The sequence below is a fragment of the Brienomyrus brachyistius genome, unplaced genomic scaffold, assembly GCF_023856365.1.
Source record: "Brienomyrus brachyistius isolate T26 unplaced genomic scaffold, BBRACH_0.4 scaffold44, whole genome shotgun sequence".
Classification (NCBI taxonomy): Eukaryota; Metazoa; Chordata; class Actinopteri; order Osteoglossiformes; family Mormyridae; genus Brienomyrus; species Brienomyrus brachyistius.
In genome coordinates, this window is record NW_026042319.1 from 603,135 (window position 1) to 624,796 (window position 21,662).

The window sequence follows — 21,662 nt, forward strand, 5'->3', positions numbered from 1 at the left end:
TCTGATTGGCAGCGTATATTATATTGCAGCCCACTTAGTGCGGGCACGTGTGTCTGGGGCAGAGCCGGTGACATTGCGTGTATGTTATTTAACGCGCTGAGGGTCCGTGTCGCGCCACCTGCGTTCCGAGCTGGAATGTCGAAGCTGCAGTTGACCCCATCGCCTTCATCACGTCACCAAGTGAGCGTTTCTAGTTGCTTCAGTCTCCAGCTGGCGATTTTCGACCGAAACCCGCTAACAGTCCACTTTATCACTACAGCTGGATTAATTTAAGGTGCCAAAAGGTACGACAGCAGGCAGGACATCACGGAGTTCAGCGTCCTTGACCATCACGCCACCTGCTGTCCACATGGCCTGTGTGTGATGTCACCTTGGGGGTGGAGTTTCTAAGACATTTCAGACATTTCTATGCCCTAATTTTTTTTTTTGTCTCAGCCCCCCTGGAAAACTATTTTTCGAAACCGATTTAGCGATTCCTCTCATATTTTCCATGTATGAGTAACATAAAAGAATTACAATATGTAACATAATTTGATAAATATGTGCATGACCCCCCCCCCCCCCCATGATTTGGCTAATATTTTATCATGGGAAGCTTCCTGCTTAGCGCATTTCATCATCATGAACTCGCCTAATAGTCACCTGCTAGTATCTCCCTTAGCTTCAGACATCTACCTGCATGGGCTTCGGTTGCCAGGCCGATGCCATTTGTGTGTGTAGTGCACCAAACCCTGCAGCTATCCCATGCACCCACCGCATGGAATGACTGACAGCCGGTTAATTTTCACCAGGAAAATATCCTTCCTGTACCTCCTTATAGGACCGCGGGAAGAAGCAACGGGGGCAACAGGAAAGCCACTGCCTGCTACAGGTGACCTGCATGTGTTGGGTCAATGAGGTGGCTGTCAGTCCCACCTCCACTTACATGTCGGCACAGAGGGTAACTATTTCCTGTGACACTTCTGTCAATAATCGCGAAGCAAGAAACCAGGCTTGACAGCACAGTTGATTAATAAAAAGACAAACCTCCCTTGTTTGCTAGTTTTCCCCAGCCACCATCTGAGTGAGTCTAACTTGTGTAGAGCTGCATCATGGGAAAACAGAGCAGCCTCCTTACAAAGGCTGCCACTGTAAATATTTGTACTTTTCTGCCTTAAAATATGTGTATTTGTGACACTTGTATACGCATTTTCTTTTCTTTTCATGACAGGCTATCAAGTCTAACCCATCTGAGAACCACCTTCTGATGGTCTTTGAGTTACTATGAGAAAAAGCCATTAACCCATAATTAACCCCCAAGCTCCTGGGTAATCCCAGATGAATCAATTGGAGTAAATGAGCCAAGCTATGCATAAGAACAGTTTGCTAACTTTGTGGCAGCCTCAGGATTTAGGTATGCAGCTCCAAATGCACGTTTTAATCCCCAAACTGAATGTGAGTAGAATTTCCGCGTTGTCATTCCCAGAGGATACCTTACATTGGTGGGGTTTTGCCTTGTGCTGCAGTACACCAACCCTCCCTTTTAAAGACTTATGGAGAAAATCCTTGTTTTGTACAAAATCTTTTTTCTACACTTTCTTCTATGCTTTTGTGATTAAGCAGTTTTAACAGAAAGAATATAAAATGTCTGAGACACAGGGCACAAAGTCTCAGGTCTTTGGAAATATCCTTGGATGCTTCTGCAGGATCAGCAGCAACATTATCGTTCCATCGGCATATCATGCGTGGCCCACAGCCTTACAGCACGGAGAACAGCCCCGTGAAAACCTCATACTGCAAACTCCTCCATAAACATGTAACCCTAATCTTTGAAGCCTTTTGCCTCTTGACTGAGACCCGGCTGAACTTCACAACATCATGATCCGCACAAATCAAAGTGTTGAATCAGGAGCGATGTACTGGACCTGAAATTATATTAACTGTTCCTCAGAAAATCTTGTGTTCCCTACAAACGGCATCATAGTTGAAAATTCCGCTTATGTGTGTTTCAGACGAGAATGGAGAGAAAAATTACTTCCACGTCCAATACTGCATTATTAAAGCATCTGTAAATATCTGTTGTTCTGGCGAGGGAATATAATTCCTTCCTTGACAGGCAGAATATATAATTCAAATTCCCACCCAACTATCATGAAACTGATATTCAAGGCTCAGTTTCAAAAAAGCGTACAGGCTGCGTGTTATTTAGGTTTGCTACTGTACACTGGCTCCTACAATTGTGCCTAGGGCCATCTTCCCTCTTCCCAAAACCACGCTGGACCCATTAAAGCGACGTTATGTTTGCTGCCAATCTGGAAGCAATGGATGCACAAATGGAAGCTCTAAAACTCAGGTGTCCCAAAGTCCCTGAATTGCCCAGGTCAGTCAGGACCCCCAAGGTAGTGATGTGCCGATTAGGAAATTTGTGCCCAATACTGAAAGCCGATCATTTAGAAAACTGATACCAAAACCGATTGCTTGGGAGGTTCTGCTTAAATAAGCTTAAAGGGGCATTCCACCCAAATAAATGAGAAAATGAATTCATTACCAATTCCAAAAATATGAAAATTTTTGGTAAGAAAACATTGGCATACAACAGTCCTTTGAATATCCCAGATTTTCTAGCATACAACGGTCCCAGAGCTGTGTACATTTTATAGATTTAGAACATTTATGACATAGAAAGGCTGATCATCAAGTGTGATAAACTCCGGAATTTTCCGAGTAATATATTTTGATTTTACACTGTCTGCACTGAATTCTCTTTTGCTATCAAACGCTTGCATTACTGACGGACCAGCATTATACTGCAGTGCTGCAACCTTCTTTATCGGAACGGATTTATTTTTCAGAAACACTCCATACTCCTTCACAGTCTCACCTTAAAGTGAACGATCAAATGTGTTGTGTTGTGTTGAAATGTTTATTAGGAGAAATTTTAGCGGAGCCATGTTTGCGAAATGCATTTCTAACGCCAAAATACGTAGATATACGTCAATATAATTCCACACGCCTGACATTTTTCTAACTGTTTAGTATGCGGGTGTGCAAAGCAATATGGGTCACCATTTTAAAGAGTAAATATCAGCTAATTTTTAATCACTGACTGATAGCCGACTGTAGCTGATAGCCGATGCCGATAGTTGACCAGTACAATTGGGGCACGTCTACATAAGACCCTATATGAGCTTTATATGGCCACCTAGAGCCATATCTTGGCCATTCTCATCTGATGTAATTATTTTTCATCAGGACTCAAATGTCCACGTAAATATATGTTGGGTTACTTCATCTGCAATAGTCAGAAATTATTATCCTTCATAGTCAGAACTGACCTCTACCATATGAGTATGCGAATCACTTGTCTATATCCATTAAAATATGTTGCCCGCCTCCGTCCTTCTTCTAAACCCAACTCAGGCTCTCCAGGACCACAGCCAGTTACAGCCGGTGTTGAAGGTGTCTATTGATGCAAGAAAACGATTGAGGTTCAAGGTGAAACGGAGAACAAAGAGGCAGCTGCATGTACCAAGCGGACTCTTCGCAAACTCCTCCAGGGGTTTGTGTGATTTGATCAAGATAAACACGGTGCTGGTTGACGTTACAGCGATGGGTTGGCTTGATGTGATCCTGGCTCTACCAGAATGGCAGAAGGATGCAGCATTGACTGAAGCTATAAATACGCTTAGTGTGAGAGAGTCTGAAGGCCGGGAGGTCCAGCTGTATGACATGTGTGCTAAGGGGAGAGGAAACTGAATCATTGTGAAGCCGATTCTGTATTTCTCCAGGAAGGTTCTTAAAGCTGAATGTATGAGTGAAGGGTTAGACACACAGGGTGTTCTGCTAATCTGCTTAAATCTGCTTATCTTATGACTGGAGTGCTTAAGGTTCACACTTTCTGATGGACTGCGACTCTGGCCAACGATTTCGAGGACACCCTGGATATTATTTGGGTTCTGAGCTACCCAAACCAAAAAAAATTGCAGGTTAAGAGCTCGATAAAGCTTTGGAGTGTTGCAGAGTAACGGGATCCCTGAAGACGCACCACATCACCAGCTTCAGAGCTCTGCACAGCCTCAGCACCTGGTGCTGATTGACTACTGGAGATCCGAAATGCCTTTGGAAAATTCAACTGGACCATATTTTGATTGCTTCCTGCTTTTTATTGTATTTCATACTGGGAGGAACGGTACCGCCAAAAGGAGAAAGAACACAAAGTGGAAAGTCAGAGCGGGAATGCTGTTAGGAAAACGCCAATGTGGAGGACAAGGCTCAGCAGCAAGGTTCTTGCTCGTCAACATCCACTCGTTGTAGCCACCATCTCTGCTGTTTCATCTAGAAGTCAGTGCAATAGTGATGAAATGGCAATGGGAATCTCCGATTAGCCAATGAGGACTCTGCAATAGTGAAAAAATGGCAATGGGAATCTCCGATCAGCCAATGAGGACTCTGCAATAGTGAAAAAATGGCAATGGAAATCTCATATCAGCCAGTGGGGGCTTGGTGGCACTGGCAATGTGGCAATGGGAATCTCCGATCAGCCAATCGGGGCTTGGCGGCAGTGGTAATGTGGCAAAGGCAATCTCTGATCAGCCAATGGGGGTTTGGCGGCAGTGGTACTGTGGCAATGAGAATCTCAGATCAGCCAACGAGGGACTTACAATGCTATTAAATGGGTAATGAAAATCTGCTAATGTCCAGGAGCATTTCAGCTGAGAATGACCCAGCATTATGGCTGGGGATTATCATCAATTACACTGCGCATTAGGGGGTAGGATGGGCTGGACTAAAGTGTAAATCTTCCCAGGATGCAGTGAGAACTAATACTACACCCACAGTCCCCAAAGAGGAGCTGTGGGACAGCAACCTGACACTTAACGAGGTTTGCCATACATGGTATTTCTTTGCAGAAGAGGAAAGGAAGGGGTGTGGGCACAGTCGCTATCTCTGGTGTACGTTACATTGATATATCAACAATAAATTGGCCAACAGAGTATTTCTGATAGGCTCCAGCTTCGCAGATGGTCCAAAGAACTCTGTTCCTTTCTGCGGCCACATCTTAAAAGTGTCCCTAGGCCAAACCAGATCCTCTGAAAAGTTTTTGCGCGTGTCGCCTTTGTTGAGGGCTATTTCGTTTCACTTTCATCGTGTGAGAGGAGTAGGAGTGAAGTGACCTTCAAAGCAGGAGCAGTGAAGCAGCCCTTCAGCCCAAGCTTCTCATAGGGGTTCCGCGCTGTTTACCCAGGTTGCGTTGTTATATCTGCAACCATTCAGCTAAACAGAGAAGATGCCACAAAAAAAACAGGCTCTGAAGTTTATTAAAGGGGTTTTGCGTAAAAAGACTTTCTGGCACAGCACCCAGACAGGGACGACAGTAACAGAAATTGATAGGAGCTTTTCACTTCAGGTTCTGCTGTATTTCTGCACCCCCCCTATAAGGTAAGAGATGTGGTAGTCCAAGCGCAAAGTCAATCCAGTGGAGTGTATCTGACAGCCAAGCAAATGACAAAAAAAAAAAAAGCAAAGCTCCCCGTGTTTGTCAAGTTTATAGCACTTTGCCAGTTCGTCTTTCCGTGAAGCTGAATGGGGAGCGTGCTGTGATGTTGGGACAGGCCATGGGAGGAGACGACGGAAGCAGAAGGACCACAAGACAGGCGTAAAGTGCTCAGGGATGCTCCGATGTTCTAGCTATGAATAAAGGGACCGGCCGTATGTCGCTTCGAGTATTTGCACAATAATATGAATGGAGACTCCTGTACACTTGTGCAACATGGCTACTCTGGGCGAGTGGCTCAGTTTGAGAAACAATCCTGACAGCTGGACGTTTAAACGAGAGGAGGGAGGGATCCTGGGGGAGTGCTGGCGCGTGTGTGCGTGCTGGCAGCCCTCGGCTCCTCAGCGCTCCTCCCCACAGCACATTCCACTTATGTCCCTCCCTTGATCAATTCAAGCATCTCCAGCTACAATTATAGAGTATAAGAGAGAACGGGCAAAGCTGCAGCTTCATCGCACTGCCAGGAGAGCCACTGGAAGGTAACAAAGGCCCGCCCACGGGGCTCCCGCCCCTGACACGCATTGATCCTGAATAGGGGGGGGTGGAGGGGGCTCCCATAAGCATGGGTTTGTGCGGAAAACAGAACACGACTCGTCTAGGGGAAACTCAAAAGGATTTTCGCAGCAGCGCTGACATGGATGGCGTACAATGCGACTCGCAGAAGGCTGATATCTTCACGCCACAGATGCCAGCCACTGCCATCAGCCCCCCCCCCCCCCCGCCCCCCCCGCCTGCCGCCACGTTGTCATCTGTCTGCCTCTGCTAAGCGGACAGTCCCGGACACATGCACTTCACGGAAGAAACATGGATAGGAGGAATCTCTCCCAATACCGACAGAGGCACGGGCGTCTGCATGATTAATGCCGTATTTTTCAGCAGAGACGTCCCGCTCAATTCAATCCCACATGTGATCTTGCGGCAGGATCGCAGACGTGCCATTTCCCTGTGTTTCCACAATTTGTCTCCTTTCCTAAAGCTGCGGGCTAGATGGGAGTCAGGAGGTGATAATTCTTATCACAGACAATAAATCATGCAAATTGCATTTGTTATTTTTTCTATCGTGCAAGAAACAAATATGAATCATTCACCTGTACAGAAAAGCCAAAACAGACTAAATCTAAGCCAACCTTTTAAAAAGGAGGAAGGATAAATAATGAAAGGACCTTAAATGGAGATAAGCATCATCTACCGTCTCAATTAGTCTTGAGCCTCTAGGGTCTGTGGGGCCTCGGTGATAAAATGCTGGCGTAAATCACTCGGTCTGTGAAGGTTCAGCTTGCTGCTGCGATGCAAACAGGACAAACGAGATCTATGCCTTCCCAAAGCTGCATCCCTTGGGATTTTGTGACGTGAATCCACTGGGATCCATTTCACTGGTGCCTGCTTTCAGCTTTATGGGCTGGATTTTTGTATCCCGCTCTTGGGTGACCACAGCCTTCTCCGACTCCAACTACGATCCCATGTGGGGACAAGACCCACGGTCGCTCAGTTACCTCAACTCTTAGCCCTCTCATCAGGGACACTGATGCCAACTATAATCAGCCTACTCCACAGACCTGGATTTCTGGGCCTGCACAGCCCTGGATCACACGGTCAAACCCGGCCACATTAGCTTTCATGAAACAAGGACATAATACACAAGTGAGGAGCTGCAGGTAATACCCAAAGGCAAGACTAACTCATGTGAAGCAGATCCAAAACCTGTACAGTATATACAACACTGATCAAAACTAGACATGGACAGTCCCTACCTGCATGTACTGTATTTTCCCCTAAAGGCAAATTATAAACTGCACAGCAATTCTACTGCATGAATTTAAAACCCCTCAAAGTGTTGGATATAGATTCATGGTGCACCTCTCAGTCACCATGGTGCTCCTCTCAGTCACCATGGTGCTCCTCTCAGTCCCCATGGTGCTCCTCTCAGTCCACGTGCTGCACCTCTCAGCATAACCTTTAACTGGCAAGCTTCACAAAAGCGTCCAGCTTTGCGGCTGAATACGTGCAGAGGTGAAATTCATGTGAATATCGATAAGCTCAACCTGCAACCCAAAGGAGCAGTAACAGCGAAACGGCCAACGATTCTGCTGAAGGCGTAGACCTGCTGTTTCCACGCGTAAGCAGGATTTGGGGGATTTAGTGGTGACAGAGGAAGAAAATGACCTTCACATGCCCTTCACTGGCTTGATGAGGCAATACCCTCATATGCCTCTATGATATGATATACTATAATCTCTCTCAAGTTGACAAAAGAGAGACAGATTCATTACAAAATGTGAAAGCTGTGTAAAAACCTACAGAACCATTTAAAGGCACCTGGAAAATATGAAACGAAATAGCTCATGAAGTAATTGAGGAAGGAAGTAACTATTAATTAATCCACTCATTAATGCAATTCTTCTCTTGTACGAATATGGAGTTGATGATTTACGCTATACCCTTTTACTCTTATTAACATGTTCTGTGATTTCTGCAGAATTACATTAATGGTGAAGAAAACTAAAATCCCATTTCTGTGAAAATGTCTGCACTTGGCAAGGTATGATTTACATCAGTATCTTGCAGTGAGAATTAAGCACTGGCGATAGTCTGCATTTTCATATCCACTTTCGTCTGTAATAACCCAAGGTAAAACATTAATATTTCATCCAGCCTCTGGAATCAAATTGAATTTTTTTCTTAACTCATCTTCTGAGACTCTACAGAATAGAAATGCAGATACTGTAACATGCAGCGAGAAGATGGAAGGTACAGACACCCATAATTGTGAGAAATGATGTAAAATTGATCTCCAGCTTCGCCCATAACCTCCGTCCATCAGCGGGACTGATCTGGCAGAGTGCTGTGCACACGTCGGATATTCACCACGTCTCCTTGCCTTCCAGAGACAAGCCAGCCATGGGACTTTCGAAGATGACCCTCTTCTTCTGTTTTTTAAGGCTACAGCATTCATCCCGCACTACTTTTTGATTCAAACTGCTTTTTAAAAGCGTCTTACAGGTACACACAGAAAGAAGCCAGAAACAAGTACGGTGAGAAGGCAGCACGTTTGGAGAAATTAAAAACAATCCTTCAAGCTACCTACAAGCAGCGTTAAACATACCACATTCACCTGTGTCCGAATGTGTGTGTGTGTGTGTCTGTGTGTGTGAGCGTGCGTGTGTGAAAAATCGGGATACATCTGGGTATATCACGATACAGATGCTTCTCGTTTTACGATGGTTCGAATGACGATATTTCGACTTCAACATGCTGTGACAGCGATGCACATTCAGTGGTCATCATGTCGTCCTATTCCCGGGTCAGCGGTGTGCTGTACGATGCTTTCACCTGAGGCTGGGCAAGGGCAGCATCCACACAGCCACGCTTATAATCTCTGTAGCGACCGTAAGCATAAACATATCATACAGTGCTTAACAACATATTGTACAGTGATTTTTTTCCTGTTTAACTAAAGTCTCCCAAGTACAACTATATCTACTAAGTGTTCCCTCGCCTAAGTGTATCACATCGTGCAGTCCTCATGTTCGACTCTTTCAGCTTATGATGAGTTCATTGGAGTGTAACCCCATCATTAGCCGAGAAGCATCTGTAGAGTAATGAGTACTTTAGGTTAAGAATCTTACTCAAGGACAGTTGAACGTCTCCCAGAACAACCTTTAGGTTGCAAGTGGGATCCCTGACCACTACCAGCTGGTAGCATAGACCAAAAACGCCCCATATTAATGACTTACATTGCAGTGTGGAAGCAGTGATTGGATAACCACCTTGCAAAGGCTATTGATTTAAATTCCAGGACCCAGAAGTACTGGGAAATAGCGACAGAATGCTTGGTCTGTAAAACTCCCTGCCTGCATCCTGGTGTTCCTGCCATTCTCCATTGGAAAGCGACCATTTGCGTGCCCGTGCAGGACAAATCGCCTTTGTTCTGCTTCATGGGTAACATAATAGGATGTCAGTTTTGGGGACAGAACCAAGGTTAACAGACTTTGACCTCCACCGATGGCTCATTTAAATTGCCTGGCATCCATGATTTTTGTAGCATGTTGATTAAATCTTCTGCAAATTCCACCGAAACCCCTTAATTCCAGACCCACCTCCCACCTCTCACCTAATTTCAAAACCGATTCTGTTTCACTCGTTGCACCGAATTTGCACCGAACCCACGAACCCGAAACCGAGGTTTGTAAGAAACTGTGAATTTCGTGCTCCATTGCCTGCCTACTACAGACACACTGGAAATTCACATAATCTAAATCTCACCATAACCTCGGCTAATGCAGCCTGCGTGGCCATACTAGCCTTTGGTGCTAACTAGTCTAAAAAGGTCACGCAGCAGACTGTTAGCAACCGTTCAGCCATTATTCGTCATTGTAATTTCATCTTTATTACAATGACCGAGCAATAGCAGACACAATTGTTCCATTACTTGGTTTATGTTGGCCTCAGTTGGGGCCTGGAATAATTTGACTGGCTCCAGGCCTCGCCCCCTCTTAGAGACAGGCCTGACTATGCAGCTACATCGCCATTAGTGATAAACCTTCACACTCCCAGCCTGCAGCGTCAAGACTGGCTCATACTTACTGCTCTGTCGCCATGGGGGATTGTTCTCACAATGGAGCATCTCATCTCTGCATTTTCCCAAAAGGCTAATAGCTCTGGATAATGGGCCCAGGAGAACCATAATGCCGAAACACAGCGTCAAAATACTACAGGCTCCTCAAAACATCACGGTAAACCTTCTTCACACTTCCAATTTACAATTATAAACCAACAAAGCATCCAAAAGTCTTGTCAGGAATGATTATGGATTCACGAGACGTTACTTTAACATGCAGAACATATCCATGCTCCTGCATCAATCTTCCTTAAAAAAAAATATCAAAAACCCCAAGTGCCCTTTTGACTTCAATGCCTCTGGGCATAACGTTCAACCTTCGTCAGCCTGTCCCTCTGAATTGCAAAGAGATTTCCACTGCAGTCTTAGCATAGTTGAACTAATCAAGAGTAAAACTAAAGGTTTAACCTACTTTTTAGATGAGACCGGTAAGAGAAAGATAAAGATTAGAAAGTCCGGCTCCGAGGTCTCCAGGTCGCTCATTGTGAGCTCGGCTGCTTCAAAAGGCTTCGGAAAAGGCGGAGCCAGAAACCTTCAATCGAAAACAAAGACGAAACAGAACAGCTGACCTGCCCATTCAGATCTGGTTAGTCATTTTTATAACTGGTTTTCACAGGTATAAATCCATTGGAAAAATTACTTTGAGACTGCTGTTGAGTTTGCAGTAGGTTTAAACTGTCTCTTGTCTGTAGGTATTGAGTTTTATTATATTCTTTATGCCAGTTAGATTAAAGACGTAACCACAACACTCTGCCATTAGAGTTATTTCCTTTTGTTCATGTGCAACACAGTTTCCTCCGGTGGAAAGGCATTTTTACTGGTTCCTGTAGCAGGTTTGTTAAAGTGAGGCAGAAAGGGTCTATTTTCTCCTTACTCAAGGGACTACAGGAAATTATTGGTGGGAGGAAGTAGTGGAGATGGTTGTGAGGGAGAATGACAGGTGGAGATCGAAGGGAAGCAAGAATGTGGAGAGCTGGCAAGATCCTTCATGACTTGTGGACCCCTAATCCAGCCATCAAGCCACTTGAGCAGTGGGAAAGGGCTCTGGGAAGGGGGTGTGGGAGGTCACTTCTCCATAAGTGCATGAAGTGGGCCTCCGCATCATCTTCATTTCCAACATGCTGGTGCGCCACCTTCCTAACATTCCTCTGAATGGACCCCAGTTCTATTGTATGCTGATGGTCACATGCTCACCTCTCCATGACTGAAGGACAACAAACTGCTCAGAATTAAATACTCACAGAGCTTCTGTGTTCGCCGATGACAAGCACCCTTGGTAGTTCCTTGGTCCACGATGCATTATGCTACAATACAGATCTTCTTTCCTTCTTCTTTATGAACATAATGGCAAGCAGTAAATCAATCCAAACATGCAAACCTCCATGTACTGAGTACAAGTGTGTGCTGGCTTAAAGGTCCATTTGCCTTCTGGCTGTTGTGCCTCTGACTGTCTGTGACGTTACAGAGCATTAAAAACAGCTGGCAGCATCTCATTCTGACATTCCCCGCAGCACTCATGGTCTTCGTTAGGCAGGTGTCAAGTACTGCAATTCCGTGCAAATCTCATTTGTCTTCATCTGAGCTAATTTTTATGTACTAACACGAACATTTGAACTCCTGGTTAAAAATCCCAGCAAGTCTACACAGTTGCACCAAACGCTGCATCTTACAAAGGGCAAATACACTCAATCAAAATTTCTATATATTTGACGTCCTTGTAAAAAAAGATTCAATTGTTGGAAGACCATCTATATTTCCTTCTGAATTAAACATCCATACAGTATTCAGTTTTTTGTGCCCCTACAGTAACCCCTGCATGACCAATCAAGTATGAAAGTAAAACGAAAGGAGAATCGGTGGAAAGAGAATCTATTGGACAAGATCTGTTCTCTAAACATCACAGGCATCATTAAATGCCGATAGATAGAGTGAGAAGCTTAAGGGAATTCCCCCCCCCTCCCCAAAATGCTCATATTCTCCCATGTACTCTCTGTCAGCCAACCACGATGCAGCACTTACCGTGGACTTGGGGCTGATATCAATGTGGTTCTCACCTCTGAGCAACAGCCTGGATTTACTCGTCTCTTTCCACAGTGCGTTTTACGTCTATCTTTCTGGGCCTTAATGGTGTCCCGCACTTTCCAGAGGAATGTAGCGTCGCTGCTGCCAGCGTTCATTGCACTATAAATCAGCTATATTGGTCCATAAAACAAATCCATGCATGACTCTACAAATATTAAGAGCGGGGGAGGGAAGACAAAAGCAGAGGAATGCACAGGGGGGTGTCTGTTCTCCAGGAAACAAGCAAATCTTTTGGAAAATCCCCTGTTTTACTGGGTTTGATAGACATGGAACCTGACATAAAACCAGGAACCTAATATAATACCAGGAACCTGACATAAAACCAGGAACCTGACATAATACCAGGAACCTGACATAATACCAGGAACCTGACAAAAAACCAGAAACCTGACATAAAACCAGGAACCTGACATAATACCAGGAACCTGACATAAAACCAGGAACCCGACATAAACCTTTGTAGATAAAACTTTAGATCATGTCAAATTCAGGAAGCTGGAGAGAGCAGAATTACACCCCTGCTATTTAAGAGGCCAAGGTCATGATTATCTGAGGCTGGCAGGAGGCTGGTCAAAGACTCGTATGAAATCAGTGTTGCTGGAGGTTAATCATTTCTCACACAGATGGCCGTGGCCCGTGCCTGCCTGAAACTAACAAACCAAGCAGAAGGTGCCATTTTCTACGCACCACTGCGGTTTTAAGGGGGAGTCACGGACCCTAATTTGTCCACATTACTGATTGCCAGGTTTCTCCTGCCCAAAACAAGTGCCTGACACACAGCGACTTCAATAACCGATAACATAAACCAACACTGCCACTGGCAGACTGTACATTGTACAGTGCAAATGCTAGAAAAATCAGGGAGATTGTGTGTAAAAAAATATGCAGGCAAAAGTCTTTCATACTGTACACACACACACACACACACACACACACACACACACACACACACACACACACACACACACACACAGAGACACTGAAGTCTGCTGTGTTTATGTCCTGCAAGAGCTTCCCTGGTCAACTACAATTGATTGTGAAGTGGAAAGATTTAGGAGCTATTTTACTTGTGAAGCGGTATTTTACAGAAACTGACAAAAGAATCTGAATGGCAGGATGTTGCAACATCTAATGGAAAAGCTTTCCAGAGGAACAGAGCCTATCATGGAAAAGGCTGATCAAATTCACATTAATAACCTTTTCAAAGGGTAATACCTGTTTCAGAATACGATGCTGGACAAGTTGGTGTCCACAAACTTTTGGTCATACAGTGTATCTTTATCTGTGTTGATCTCAGTAAGACATACTTCCAGTTAAACATTGTTACAGCTGACACTGAATCAATGCATCTGATATGCCAAAGAATCACTGTTGTCAAAAAACACATTGTCGCTAATTAAAATTTGACTCAATTAACTTGTCTGGTTAAAAAAAATGTGTGTGATTCTGTCCAAAGAACAGTGATATATTAAAGTACAGTGGAGGCCAACAGTTTACATACAGCTCAGTTAGGCTTTCAGACCCAATGTTTCATAACCCCTCACAGGTCATACAGTCAGGGTATCTATTTCATTTACAAACGAGGTAATGCCAAAATAATAACTAAGAGACATATTTATTGCAGCATGTATTTACAATAAATGTCAGACAACCCATCTATCCATCCATCCATTTTCCAAACCGCTTATCCTACTGGGTCACGGGGGGTCCGGAGCCTATCCCGGAAGCAATGGGCACGAGGTAGGGAACAACCCAGGATGGGGGGCCAGCCCATCGCAGGGCACACTCACACACCATTCACTCACACATGCACACCTACGGGCAATTTAGCAACTCCAATCAGCCTCAGCATGTTTTTGGACTGTGGGGGGAAACCGGAGTACCCGGAGGAAACCCCACGACGACATGGGGCCTGCAAACTCCACACACATGTGACCCAGGCGGAGACTCGAACCTGGATCCCAGAGGTGTGAGGCAACAGTGCTGACCACTGCACCAATGTCAGACTACGGCATTGATATTTATCTTGTTAGTATTTAGTGACATTGCCCTTTTTATTGCTTAACTTGAATCAAACACTTCAGGTAGCTTTCTATGCTCCTCACAATATGCTGCTGGTATTTTTGCCCATCTCCCCCAGCAGAACTTGGACCCCCTCCATCAGACACACTTTATCAGTTCTGTCTGTGAATTTTTAATACTTGATTACAATGTTTAATTCTAGTTGGTCTTCTTATCTAAATGGGGACTGTCCATTCACTTTTGTGGGAAAAATCCTAATCCCAATCACGACACCCTTAACCCCCACCAGCCCTAACCTTAACCATAAGTAAGCAACCAAAATACAAGAATTTTGGCACTTTTACTATTTGATTGCATTCACAGATTTTTTATAAAACTGAGGTTTATCCAAATGGGGACCTGAAGAAGTGTCCCCAAGAGTAAGGAGGCTTCAGGTTTTACCAAAGTTTGGGGACATTTTGGTCCCCAAATGTGATCTATGCAAACCCAGACACACACACACACACACACACACACACACACATACACACACACACGGACTTCTTTACTTCCACAATGTCTGTTTAAAAAAGTATATTGAACTAACGGCTGGTTTATGGGCTTAGCAATGGACAATTTTTGAATTAACAATGGTGACTTGGGTCACATCGAAGCAAAACGTTTAATTGGCAGGAGGAAATAAGTTCTATTAATAAATGTGCTCTTGGTTCACAAATGAAAATATGATGTCTTTAGGTACAAACGTGTAGGCCAAACGTATAGTTACTGCGGCATAAGCAGGTTAATGCACTTCTAGCTGTGAATGATATGTTTTTAAGTGCACTCCACGGAGGCTGCTTGTTCACCTCCAGCTGTGCATTTAAAAACGAATTTTGCGAGGCTTGATGTGCATTAACTCATACTTAATGAACACACTAAATTGCTGCCATTCCTTTCGTCTTTTCATTTCTGGGATGGACTGGCCCTTATGACCAGGATAAATAGGCACAAGATAGATGGATGGCTGCATGTACGCATCTTGTTTTCCTTTTTGTTTATTACCAGAATCTTATTTCAAAACTGTCTGGCATTGGACAATGGTTGAAATAAAACACATGAAGTGTTCTAGGAGGATTACGCATTCCCATTACACACACCACAGATACAGAGGGAAGGAACAGCATCTCCGTAAGTCCAAACTTCTCCCTTAATTTCCTTCATAAAGTAGCAGGAGGCAAATTCCTGCATGTTCCCATCTTTCAATTAAAAAAATAAATCATCGTAAATTGGTGAATAAGCCGTCTCACTAATCTGTCATTATCTCAAGCACACAGTCGCTGACATTTAAGGTTTTTTTTTTTTTGTAAATCATGGCCTGCCTAGAACATTCTGTCGGAGGGCTGGATCTCCGACGGGCCGATCGCGATGTGGCCGCGTGACTGCCTGCATGACCCCCTGCATGCCCCCCCCGCGTGCCCCTACGACCCTGGCGAACAGCTCCTGATCAATTGACTCACAGCAGCTCAGTTTTGGAAGCCATGCTGGGCCAGAAGCCGCCATTTAGAGCAGCAAGTGAATCACAGCAGGCGGCTGGCGGCTCGTGAACTGAGCCCCAGTCATCATGCTCCGGAAGGCTTGTCTGATCAGACGTCTCGAACACAGAGGACCCCGGCCCTGTGAGGATCTCACACGCTACGATTAGACAGGCAAGCAGCTACATGGAGCTGCAATTACTTGCCATTCACAGCACATCGCAACGCAGACGGCTCTCCTGCCAAAGCGACAATATGCGCAAACGCTCAGAGTGTCCAAACTGACCCGGTTCCCATCGGCACGCGCATAAACAATCATCTCCCCTCACAAAACAAATGGTATGGAACTTAAACACCATATGGGCAGTTTTTTTTTTTCTTTGGGAAGAGAAAGGAAAAAAAATACAAAACTTGTGCAAATTAACATAAAAGATTTGCATTTGCAAAAAAAAAAAAAGAGCTCATTTGTGAGCCCGGAAATTGTGAATCGATTCTTTACAGAAGGCAAAGTTGCAGAGAAAGCCGCTTCCCTAAATGCATGTTTAAACACACATTCAAGGAATATCCCCCACTGGTTTGATTTTAAATATCTCAATAATTCTTTGTCTACAGGTTAGATTTCCAGGATATAAACAGTTTAACCCTTACCTGCCTCAGATCTACTAACAGCCTTTTGAAGTTGATGATAAATAGACAACCCCGTATCTTACCTATCTGCATCTCCATGGTGATTATCTTGTTTTCTGAAGGAAACAGAATCTTCGGGGGCTTGTCTGTCAAAGGGGCTGCGGAGAGACAACAGACAAGCAAATGTTAGCCGACCACCCTTAAGCATATATATGCACATGGTCCCATTTCAGCTGCGAGAGAACAACAACATACTGCAAAAATGAATGTGCGGACCCTAGGAGAGGGTTTTGTCTCTGTTCCAGCGAGAGACGTATACTAATAATTCAGAGCATGAACAGATTTCGGGAGCAGTGCTATCTCCTAACCTGTGAAATGAAAACATTTTTGTCTTTCTTTTTTTTTGCATGAGGGCATCTGCCACCGTCAGCTCCATGGACACCAGCCATCGGAAAAATAAGTCAGGAACATTCGGGTTCCAGAACATTCTAGCACAGTTCTGACCCACTGACTGCAAAATTGGGCCTGTGGAGAAGCAAGAAGGCGAGAGGCGAGATGAACACACAGGCACGGGGCCTGCAGGCACCTGCAGAACGTTGCTCCTAAGCTGAGGCACTAGAGTGCCTGAGAACTTCACAGAAGAGCCATTTTGGCACAGAAACTTGGGCCGGACCGGGTGCCTCGGCAATTAAGAAGGAGCCCTTGAACAGGCGGGGAGTGGAGATGAAAGCCAGGTGGCATTTGGCACAATCACAGCACCGAGAGGCACATTTCCACATACTGTAGCTGTAGTCTGACTCCTCCGTCACTAGGAATACACTAAGAGCTCAAGTTAAAATGGGTGCATGTGTGTGTGAAAGTCACTGCACTGCATGTGCATGCAGCCTTATTAATGGCCCGTCTGTTATTTTATGCTCGGGACAGTTCAGGTCCCTTTATAGTACTGGAGCGCAACCTTTCAAGGATGATTGTGCATTGCAGTCTCCTGCTTTTTAACCCAGTGGAGTGAGGAAGAGAAAGTGAAAGAGCTCCTGGACCCAAAGACGCGCTCAACATCAGAGAAGCGTCAACATGCAGCGAGGAGAGCGAGTGAATCATCGGGAGCGACCACAAAGTCACGGAGAGCCTCCCAGAATGGAAACCAGTGTTTCACATGGAAGATGCGAGAGTTCCTATTTAATAAGCAATCATCTGTCGACCTCACTGCCGTTCCATTAACCGAGCCCTATTTTAACACGCAGCAGGAGTGTTGATGACAAGGGGACACAATTGTTTTTCCCCTTTCCGAAGTAAATGTGGAGAGTCAAGTGGGAAACAAACCCCACAAATTCGTCCTTGTTCTTCATTCTCTGTGGTAAATTGGTGTCACCTGATTTTTTAAGGCAGTGAACAGCCTGAAGGACTGACTGTATTTTTTTCTCTATATTACCACGGCAGAACAAAGCCTTCCCCTCCTTTCTCAGTCATCAAAATGTGAAATGTGCACAAAAAAAAAAATCTACCCCTGCCGCGGAAATTCTCTCGGTCCTTTGCGGCACTTATGCCCGAGAAAAAGTGCGTCGTTAAAAATTTATGAAGTAAACAATCTGCGCAATGCGCAAGCTGCTTGTGTTCTGGAAATAATAAAACCTGAAGTGAGATCGAATGCCATCGGCTAGCCGCCGCAACAAGGCCGGCGATACATCTTCGTCCACGGTTTCAGGTGGGATGCAGTACATGTGAAATATTCAGTGTGGAAGCAATGGGAATGGATGTAATATCAAAGACCAGTGTTCGCTTGGAGGTGGAGGTTGAAAAGAAGATTGCATGAACGGTTTGGTGTCTTTTTAAACGCGGAGCCAGCGGTTCCTCTGATGTAGAAGGTGGGGCACCACACTTTCGGCCATATTTGTGTCAAACCTGCTGCTCATTTAGGAGCCTGGTGGGCTTCTCGGGATTAAAAAGAATGCCTAGTGCCCATCACAGAGGGTTGATTAGGATGAGGACAGTCCTATTACGTTCCAGGAACGGCAGCTGAGTTTTGGAGAGTGCAGTCCGCACGTTGCTTTGAAAAATGGACTCTAGGCCACTTGGTAATATTTGCATTGCACTTACAGACGAAAAGAATTCACTCACACCACCCTTTCTCCTCGTCTGCGCTGTACATCAATACTGATTAAGCATCATCCATAACAAATGGCAGGTATTTACAGTATAGAGAAGCTCTCAGTCAAGCCATTAATTTTTCTTTAACATGTCATTAGAAAGGACACATGTCTGTAACTGTAACTGGGCTCTTATGTATCTCCGCCTGTACTTTTAAAGAAACACAACTGTAGGCTTAAGATGCATGGAAGATGTTTGATACACACCCTTCTTGAGGGCATCTCACCTGAATTACTGCATAATTGAATACTGTAAATCTGCAGATATTAAGAATACTGATGAATGACGTCCTGTGGACATCTAGTGTTTTTTTTTCCAGGTCAGTGCAGTTTGGATTATGGATACATCTTCAGCCATGACATGGAATAGAATAAAGATCAATCATGGCGGCTGCCAAAGTCATTTCTGAGAGGCTTTCCCATTCTTCCTGGCTACGTGTGCGTCAGGCGGGTGATGGAGGCGAAGGCCAGTGGTTAGCAGAGCCATCCATCTTCCTGGGTTCTGGGTGGAGGAGAGACACCCTGTCATGTTCCAGTCAAGGGCCCGATTTGTGGTCAGTCGCACCCCCACATGCCACCACCTCAAACCAGAAGGCAATTAATCTCCCACAACCCCCGCCCTGCCAATCCCTCAATCATGAAGAAGGACAAGAATCTGCCAGAACAGAGCCGATGCAATCGTTTTAATTGCTGCCCGATTGGTGTGTGTGGGGCGGCTGCTTCCTGACATTTTCTAATTAATATGTACTAGTTTTGAATATGAATCATTGTAAAAATGAAAGGGAGATTCTAATCGGCTGAGAGAATGGGGGTGTGCAGCGTGGGCCCAGCCTAATGGGGAACTTAATACTGAATCTTCTGTCCGCAAGAGAAGAGGCGGCTAATTCAGGTCCAGAGAGTCATAAAGGGTCACAGTGACAGAGTACTCAACCGAAATAAAATCTTGGCCTAGACTTTTACTCTGTGGACCTGAACTGCCCACCTCTGCATAAGAGACAAGCAAATCTGTGAACAGTGGGTCAAAGCTGACAGATGCCAGTAGGGGGCACCTCAGACACGGCTGGGGAAGGATAACGAGAGGCCTAGCAGATAACCAATATCTAAAAGAAAACAAAGAGGAAAAGGTATTTGCATGTCCTACGCAGGGCGATCGGCATACAAACTGGAGCAACACACTGAGTAAGGAAGGAGAGAGAAGCAATATGGCCGACGTCATAAAAACTCAGCGGAAGGCTCAGTAAGCATTCCTGTTAGCAAGAAGCGACTCACTTAGAAGACGGCATTATGTTAATCACCATTAATCATTAATTATTGCAACCCAGAGGTGTTAAAAGAACTACGTGACATGTAACCATCCACCAAAGTGATCCGCTCCATACTGTATATGCTGTTGCTGAACAGGAACAAAAAAAGGCCGAAATATGCTTTGCAAAAAGCTTCGTGGCAGTTTCTGACAAGCGGAGATTTCAATCAGAGACAGATGTGATTCGGAGCAGAAAAACTACAAATGGTAGAATAAATGAGAAAACTGGAATTTAGAGAGAAGCTTGTAAAATGTCACAGAGAGAACTGAAAGGCACACGCTGATGCAAAGAGACCAACAGTTCTGGGTAAACTCTACAGAAAAATATGGAGCTGTTCTGTCCAGTGCAGAACAGCAGACTTATTTGTCTGCTAAGTGGAGGGCCATTGTCCTCAGAGACTGAACGTTTTGCCAGGTATCTGCTGAGACATTTGGGGCTCTGTGTGAAGGATTGTGACACACACCCACCTGGAAATCAGCCTTTCGTGAGGACAAACTGTCGACAATTGCTGTGCCATTAGCGTCAACACCGACAACCTTGATACAAGGAAGCGCAGTTTCAACCCCTCTGCAGGACAGGAAGTCCCACGGTAATTATTTTTATTGTAATGCCGTATTTGTGAGCAGTTGCTTATTGGATATTGGCTCCCCACGCAATCTGTCTTGTCTTCTGCGGCTAATTCCATGCCTCCTGTTCTGGTGGCTCAGAGACTCCTTTGCAGGGTCATCAGAACGCATCACATGACTGGGGGTTTGGCAGGAGACTGCAGGTTTATTTGGGGCCGTGCCTTGTTTTAGGGGTAACAGGAATCCGATGGGGCAGAAAATAAATCACAATGACGAATATTAATAAAGAGTCATTTTTAATGGTTGCAAAATTAATCACGATTAACTGCGTCATGTGGCTGAAGGGATAATCAGTAACGGGAAGTGACAGCATGGGGCCTGGCTCCCCCCGCAAAGGTACGAGTCTGGCCTTCAAAGTCCTTCACAAAACCCAATTACAGACTGAAAGCAGGAAAGAGGGCAATGGAGGAGAAGGAGCAAACCTCCGTCAGCACTGTTCTGCTGACCCACAAAGGAGAGGTCTGGAGTCCAGAGGTGAGAGGGCAGTTATCTCTCTCTCTCTCTCTCTCTCGCTCTCTCTCTCACACACACACACACAGACACACACACGAATCAGGTCACAAGCACCCCAGCAGAAAAGGTTTTCTGTGGTTTGGACGGTTGGATATCAAATCCTCCCGGAGCGCAGCACGTGTGGTAGCCTTTAGTGTAGCAGTGAATTTAATGTTCATTGACTGCATTTCATTTAAGGCTTCGTGAATCCGCCCACATCTTATTTTCCAGGGAGCCACTATCATAACAGACTTAGCTTTAAGTCCAGCACTTCTGACATCCACATGATATCACACTAATGATACAACAAAGTATTTGTTTAGCTGCATAAATCAGCAGTATTTTAGCAAATACTGGGTGAGGGTGGGCTGTATGAAAACCGCTGGAGATATAACAGCGCACAAGTAAGCGTTCATTAGAATGTCAAGGTAGTTTATAAAGTGTTAATTTAACTGTAGGTAGAATTATTTGTTTGAATGTTACTATGTAGCAAAATGCTCTTTTGAATGTGGCTCAACTTCCCTTCATAAGACTCATGCAATGTGAGGTATAATATATTTTGCTGAATGTGTCAGACTTCTGATGAGCTATGTGATCATTCATCCGAAATCCAATTTCTGTTTTGGAGCTGAGGCCTTGTGGATTATTCACGCAGATTATTTAAGGTGAGAGACTGCGTGTGAATAGCAAACTGATGACACTG

General features: G+C 44.8%; 1 protein-coding gene across 4 annotated transcripts in view; it reads right to left on the minus strand.

Moving 5' to 3' along the window:
• Positions 1 to 21,662, minus strand: part of LOC125722941 (interleukin-1 receptor accessory protein-like 1) — a 242,827-nt gene that overhangs the window by 61,172 nt on the left and 159,993 nt on the right. For all 4 annotated transcript variants that reach the window (XM_048999237.1, XM_048999239.1, XM_048999238.1 and 1 more), the window contains exon 6: positions 16,477 to 16,551. In XM_048999237.1, coding sequence (XP_048855194.1) covers positions 16,477 to 16,551 — 75 coding nt within the window. The remainder of the gene's footprint in view (positions 1 to 16,476; positions 16,552 to 21,662) is intronic.